Genomic DNA, 7,550 nt, shown 5'->3' with positions numbered 1-7,550 from the left:
GGTGGGGGGGGGGGTGTCAATTTTTTTTTAACTTAACCATATTTATAGGAAACAATCGTGAAGACAAAAGGTAATTCACAACACTTATACACCAAAACCAGAAGACAACGAAATAGCCATCTTATCACTATTTTCGTGGAAGATCACAGAATTTGCCCAATAATTCCTGTAATAATTCTTTCAGTAATACTTTATTAGAGAGATACCGAGTAGCTTCTGCAGCTTCTTCTTTTGGAGGTACAGCGTTGTAACAGGAGCCTCAATACTTGGTTCACGTAACGTGTATACGTGTGATGGGCTGCTGTGCGCTGTGGCACGTACTGCTCCTACGAACACTGGCCAGAGGTAGCTTCTCTGGAATATAAACTAGCTGCCACAGAGCAACTCCTGGCCCTTCAGCGTGCACCTCTCAAGGGAATGCAGTCGTACGTGCAGACCCGAGATCTGCCCCTCGGAAGCAGCGCCCGTATTTAGGACTTGGGTAACGTCAGTTCTTTACGGCTGCTCGTGCTCTCTAATAAAGATAAGGCTTACCGGGACTGCTAAGGATGGAAGGAGAAGCAGCTGAGAGGTCATGTTTTTGAGACTGCCGGGTTGTGTCTGTGTCAGTGGGTGTTGTGAGCCTGTGGGGTCAGACAGAGGGGACGTCAGGATTGCGGGAGGGTATCCAAGCTGAAAAGGTCACAGAGGAGGGGTAGCAGCTCAAAGCGTTAGAGCACGGCCAAGGCTTAAGGAAAGATGCTCCGAGATTGCAACGTAGCCCTAGATACAGGTAGCCCCTGTGTTACGCTGGCAACCGTATCACATAAATCCCTTACCTAACCCTCATCTTGAATTCAGAGGGGTTTTTTGGACTTGCTGATATCACTGTTCTAAAATATCTTTGGTCTGATGGTTAGAAACCTTACTTTCCAGTCCAAATTTTAGTCGTGTTCAATGTATCCTTGATTATTCTTATTTCATCGTTGTTCCCCTATACTGGGGATAGGTATGCAGACGTGAGCTGTTTTATATGAAGGCCGCTTAGATCACTTCCCACCTTCTGTTTTTGTAGGGTAAATTAACAGTGCTGACTTGGTTGGCTTTTTTTGATAGGATCTCCATTTTCCTGGCTACCTTAATAGCTCTTCGCTGTCTTTTTTGGTTTGAGGTTTGTCTTTTCATTAGCTTGGGCCCTTCTGAAATACTGCGTGCGGTTGTGGTCAGGGCTTTATTTGACTTCACAATGTCTTTCTTTTCCCTGTGGAGGATGCCACACCTGCTATGTTCTGGCATGATTTTTGCACTTTTGTCAGCTAGATCACATCAGCAGATCATCTAAGACAGCCATGTATTTATCCTCAACTCTCATTTCCAACCAGTGAGCGTACAGAAGCTTGTGCTGAGCGTGCAGCTTTGTACTTCCTATTATTACGTGTAACATTTCTGGATTACCCAGCCCTCAAGGTTATTTGGTTCTTCTTGCACAACGCTCCTGCTTCCCTTTGTGTTTATAGTGCCTTCCACCTAAGTGTAAGTATACTACATGCGATCAGTCCTACTGCTTGTGCTCAGATCATTGGCAAAGGCTAGCGGGTCTCCTCTAGGCTGATAGTTCCCCTTTCAGCCCAAGCATTGTCATTTTTCTTTTAGTTATTTTACATATTCTTTCTTTAATCCCCATCTTCTCAAGTTTAACCGGTAGATTCCCATGTAGCGCCATGCCAGAACTCCCCTTCTGTAACCCAGCCTGACCATCTTTTAGACTGCCTTGAACTTCACCTTTAGTTCTCCCAGTCAGAGCAGCAGCGTACCAGCAACTCCATTTTGGAAAGCTACAGAAGAAATTTAATTAAAATATTGTTCTAGATTATCCTTCCTTTCTTTTCTCATATTTGAAATTTTTACAGTCTACAGCTATTTATTTATTACCAATACACAGTAGTTAATAACGGCACTTCCATAATAAAAAAGTATCTTACACGTAATGTCTGAAGAATAATTTCAAATCTAATAAACTTGTGAAAGCAATTATACCTGTGATCTGCTTTGCAAACGTAGCATCCTAGATTATGTCAAATCAGTTGCTGCGAGCACAGTAGCTTATTTGTTTTCAGGACTACAGTAAGGAGTGCGCATAAATCTAAGGACAGAACTGAGCTCTTCGGTAGCTATAGGTGTATGGAAAGGTTTCCTTATGGCAGATAATTTATTTGGAAAAGAATATGAGCGCAAATGTATATTTAGTTTACAAATAAATTTTATTTGCAGTTTTTGCTGCGAGTCAGACAAGACAAACTTTACTTTCTGTCTCGTCCATTATTTCTGAGTGATATGACTGATGGTAGGAAATCACTCTCTGTATTCCACGTTCTTAAGAACTTGAGCTAATGTGTTTCTGCCGAACAGTGTCTGCATCTACACCGAGAGCGGACCTGCACGATACGGGCAGTCAAAGGGCTATCGGACCTAAAACTGACTCCCAAACCTAAATTCAGACCTGAGGCTCCCAGGCTTATATCCCCTCACTTACCACACCTTACCCCTTCTTGTGCTTTCGTCAGTTGAATACCAAACAGCAGGAAGACTTAAGTAAAGCGTTTGTTCTGTGTTTGTACAGCGCCTAGCACAGCGGGATCCCAATCATGACTTCGGCCCCTAGATGCTACGGTAATACAAATGATATTATAAGCCGAGTTAGTTAACGACTTGCTTACACGTTCCTTTCCTTGCGTTTTCTCTTTGCATACGGCTCTAGCATGTCTTGCATGTAAATGACATCTGATTCTTCCTTGTTACTCGGTTCAATTTTTGTATGAGAATCTCAGTCCGTGGCAGCGTCTGTAACGTACATGCTGAGGAAGTAAGTTAAACTCGGAGATTCACATCTGAATTCCGCCCTCCCTCCTTTAAGAAATCGGTTAAGGCACTTTGGCTCCCTGCCTCAGTTTCCTTTTTTATTTTAACAGCCTCTCTGGCACGTTGTAAAGATGGAAAATGTCTGTAAAGTGGTTTGAAAAATAAAAGAATGCTTTGCCTGAGCGTTTGGGGTTTTTTTTCCCCCTTGGTTTTCTTCACAGTATTGTGTTAAATGATCTTGAGGGGGTTTTTTAATAGTATTAGCTAACACTGAAGCATGTATCGTTATCTGGTGGTGATGTTACTTCAGTAATGGCAATCTGTTTTTGTTTTTTTTTTTCTCCTTCCTCCTAGCTAAAAATATCAGCGGTGCCGCTCTTGCATTTTCTGTACCCAACGCAGCTGGTTGATTACCATCCTGGCCATCCCGTCCTCTTCATGCATGTTTCTGAGTGCATGAAGTTGTGAAGGTTCTTCATGTAACACATTTGTGATGCACCATGTTGCTGTATATTCCATCTGTACACTGCTAACATTTCAATGAAGGTGATGTTCCATGCAAATAGAGAATAACAAGGCATAAAAGACAAAAAATGTATGTAGATACAGAATACATTTGTCACTTTGTCCATTTATGCCAAGTTTTGACAGACAACTTTAAAAACTATCCTGTTTATTAAAAAAGAAAAAAAGTACATTTTACCCTCTTTTTTTACAAACTGTTTTTTGACTCCTCCTTTTCCCCCCCGAGTCCCAGGATTTTGCTTTGGTTCTGGTAGGAATGGTTAGGATTTCCGCTGGCAGCTCCGTTACTGTAAAACAGATTTTTATTACAGCATGTAGACGGATGAAATCACTGATAAATGTGGAAGTGATACTATCTTGGCTTTGTACCAGCTGAAGCCTTCTTAGTCTATGTAAACTGGAAAAAGCTCATCATTTGCTGGCTTGGTCACTTCAGAATTAACTGTCAACGTTGTGGTGAGCCAGCAGCTTCTTTTTTTTTCTTTTGAGTCTTTACCTTTGCTTTCTTATTATGCTAATTGAAAATTTCTATTGGATGACTAAGCAAAATTAAAAATTGTAAGGAACTGAGTGGTCACGGAGGGGCAGTTTTTGAGGATTAAAATGGAAGAATAGAGAAAGATTTTTATCGCTTTTAGGGGGTACTGTAAATTTTTTAAGGAGGCTTTAAAAAAAATATAAGATTTCGGTTAAGCTATAGACCTCTTCTGTGGTTAATATACTCGAGAAATATTAGGCCTTAAAAGCTTAGTACGAAGAGTTTACTTTCTTTACACTGCTGCTGTTGCTCCTCTGGAAACGTGTTATGGATACACCAGTTTTCTAGCAAGACTCTAACACTTTACCAGGGATTTGTTTCTCCCCCCTTCTTCCCCCTCAGCCTGCTCTTGGGTTTCTTAAAATCCTCACGCAGCGTCCAGTATCAAGCACAACAGTCCTTGCAGCATTACCAACTTGTTTTGGCCCCCGAGCCGTCGCTGCGAACGCCTGCACGCTGCGCGGGGAGCGCTCTCGGTGTCAGTTCAGAACACGAACTTTGTGACAGGGACTATTTTTGCTTCCCTTAGGTTGCTGTGGAAATACATCCTTGCAAGCATTTAGGTTTATTCCCTTCCATTTTTAATAGAAAAATAGAGGGATCGGTTATTTCTTCTTTTTTCACGTGTTAACTGTTCTGTTACCAACAGGGCTAACTGTTTTCTGCAGCGCTGTATAGTGCATGATATCTCGGTGTCCTTTTTAGCAGTTGAGAATTTACAACTCGGCAGCCTGAAGTTTTTAAAATGGGAAAGCTTCCTAATTTGTATCATTTCACGTTTCTGTGTTGATTACTAATCAAAAGCAGTTCTTAAACATTTTGATGTTGTTACTAGTGGATGTATGGTAGATGGATTTAAGCTTCTCTGATATTCTCTGATAATTACTACAGGATTTTAATCAATATATATTTAAAATAAGCATCTACAATAAATGTGTTGAGCCATATTAACCTGCCGATGGGATCTGTGAAAAAAGTAACGGCCTGGGGTTTTTTTTCTCATTAATTTCTTTACTTTTTTTTGTGAAGCGGCTATAAGTGGCATAACTGTATTTAAAATTAACAAATTAGGTGTAGGGTGGGGTTTTTTTTTTTATACTTCTAACATAGCATGTGGTGTTGACGTATTACTGTAGACCAAGTTTGTCTTCCATACCAAGACGTGAGGAAATTGTGATTTGTTCTCTCCACCACAACTGAATTACACACTTCTCTCCTGTCATTTCGGAACACTGCAGTTTACCATGGGACACAGTGTACATATTTCTTGCCATAATGGTAAATGATTGATATATTTAAGGATTAATAAATTTGTGATTTCTGCTGACATTGTGCTTGTGTTTTAATTTCCCGATTAATCGTGATTTTTGCATTGGAAAGTGTGTAGCGGACATTTGAATTGAGAAGTCAGAGACACGGATGCAGTTTCTTACGAGCCGAATTTGCAGTTTGAAGATACTAGTGTTTGCTTTCGTACTTTGTCTTTTGGTTAGTTCTTAACTGCCTTTCCCGAGGACCCCATTGTACACCGTTTATGCTGTACTTTGCTGATAGATTTTGCACATACCTTGTATTTATAGGTCCGTATTTAGAAATGTTTTCGGTAGTTCGCACGTTTCTGTAGCTGCCTTGCTGTGTTTCATACGCTCAGCCTGTAACACAAGATGCTGTAAGAGCAGTTACTGCATGTTTAGCGTTGCAGACCATAAAATGCATTAAAGTCCATAAGTAATTAGCATTTAAAATAACGTACCAGTTTGAAAGCTGTGCCACTAGTGGATTTTAGGCGCTCTTATCCTATGCTGAGCCACAGCTGGGAACAGTCCTTTACACCAGCAGAAAAGAAGGACCGAGGGGGCCGAGGAGAGGAGGCAGCGTCCAGCTCTCGCGGGTCACGATAGGCAGAGCTGGATCATTTATCTGGTTCTGTGCCGGGGGCAGCGTAGGTGCAAGCCAGACCCATAGCAGCAATCCGGGAGTACCGCCTGTCGAAGGAGCCGAGAGCGTATTCCTGGGTTTGTGAAAGTTAACAGCGCTTCCTTTTGGGCAGCGACTTGCTGTGTATTGGTAAACAAGAAGAAAAATAGCTGGGAGAGAGCTCAGAGGTTTGGAACATTTCGGTAAACCCTAGAGGAAGCAAAAGCGGTTTAGTTGGTTGGGAGGCTTTATGTTTTGTCATATCACTTCTACCTACTTTGTTTACTCATTTTTTCCACTAAATGCTATTCCAGCAATCAGTTTGACTTCCATTTTAACTGTGCGCCTGCAGTAAGCTGTTTGACAGCAGTGGAATTGCTACTAATGTCAGGTATGTGGAGAAGAAGAGAGATCCGTGTATAAAGCGTAATGACGAGGAAGGGGGTGGGGAGAATACATTTGCTAAATACCAGGTTGAAGATTTGGGAGAGGGGCAGGGTTTGGGGAGAGTGGTTTTGGTTTTGTGGGTTTTTTTAAGTTGTTCTGGATATCAGTTTATAGCACAAATGTTTTAATATGCTGCCTCCTGGTGGCTTTTTGTAATGATGTTTTCTATTTAGGAGAGCACAAGACAACACCGTTTGTTTTGAGCAGAAAGGAACCCAGTGCTTTCATGCATTCACTTTTTTAACGTGAGTAAGGAACACAGAATATTTCAGAGGCTGAAAAAGTCCATTTGCTGGGTCTCAAATATGCGCTATACACATACCTGGAGGAATCAGATTTATTCCATTTTCTGAAAATGGGCTCCCAGGACACAGTTAAGAAACTAAACACCTATCTCCTAGAGTTGTATATTAAACCCAGAGTTCGTTGTCTCAGAGATTAACTTGACTGCTTCTTCATTGTGCTATTAATCCTTTGTCATGTATCATCTCCTTGGACCACATGCACACAGAAAACAATTACTTCGTTCTTCTCAGCGCTTTTCTTCTTAAATTTGTACAGTCACACTTTATACATAACTCATCTTAAGAAGAGACCGTTAGTCAAAAAACTTAACTGTATTAGTTGGAGAATTGATCCACATTGCTTCAGGAGATTCAGCTTCTTCCTTCCTAACAAAATTATTGGAAAAATACAGACAGCTGTGGGTGAATGGGTTGCAAGTTCAGTGCTGCAAGGTCCAACTGCTAAATGTCTGGTTCCTGCAGGGAGAGCCGCTGTAGTAGAGGCCTGAGACGCCTGTACAGGAGCAGAGGGAGGTTTTGATCCCCATGGGAGGGGAGACTTGCCTATCCTGAGGACTATGCCTCACGTGAAAGGAATCCTACATAGAGCAGACCAGAAGCCTTTTCTCTCTTCTCTTCCCTCTCTTGCACAGATACCTGTGGCTGAGCAGACCAAGTTGCAGGATCTGCTTCCACAACAGCGTGCATGTAAAATGAGAAGGCGGCAGCAATTCTGCCTGCTCATATGCTGCAAACCAGCAGCGCAAGGCTGCTTGTTTCCAGCGTGTTCTTGTCCAGACTCTGAGCCCAGGCGAAAGGCACTGCAGACAGTAAGTTTGGGGAAGAGGAGAATGTTTAATCACAGAGTGTGAGGGGAGGAGAATCAATGCAGAAAAGACAAGCTGATAGAAAACAGGGTTTACAAGGTGAAGAGAGAGGAGAGCAGTATTTCTGTATTTACTGAAATGTTGCATTCTTTCTTTAAAGATGTTGCCAGAACC

General features: G+C 41.8%; 1 protein-coding gene across 10 annotated transcripts in view; it reads left to right on the top strand.

Moving 5' to 3' along the window:
• The window catches only part of CAMK2D (calcium/calmodulin dependent protein kinase II delta), a 173,084-nt gene extending 167,856 nt beyond the window's left edge, over positions 1 to 5,228 (top strand). For all 10 annotated transcript variants that reach the window (XM_019472960.1, XM_019472958.1, XM_019472954.1 and 7 more), the window contains 2 exons: positions 2,600 to 2,649; positions 3,193 to 5,228. In XM_019472960.1, coding sequence (XP_019328505.1) covers positions 2,600 to 2,606 — 7 coding nt within the window. In that variant the 3' untranslated portion in view covers positions 2,607 to 2,649; positions 3,193 to 5,228. The remainder of the gene's footprint in view (positions 1 to 2,599; positions 2,650 to 3,192) is intronic.
• Positions 5,229 to 7,550: the final 2,322 nt, after the last annotated feature.

The sequence above is a fragment of the Aptenodytes forsteri genome, unplaced genomic scaffold (assembly GCF_000699145.1).
Source record: "Aptenodytes forsteri isolate BGI_AS27 unplaced genomic scaffold, ASM69914v1 Scaffold326, whole genome shotgun sequence".
NCBI classification, from domain to species: Eukaryota; Metazoa; Chordata; class Aves; order Sphenisciformes; family Spheniscidae; genus Aptenodytes; species Aptenodytes forsteri.
Note: the sequence above shows the minus strand (reverse complement) of the source record. Positions and strands in the feature narration are given on the sequence as shown.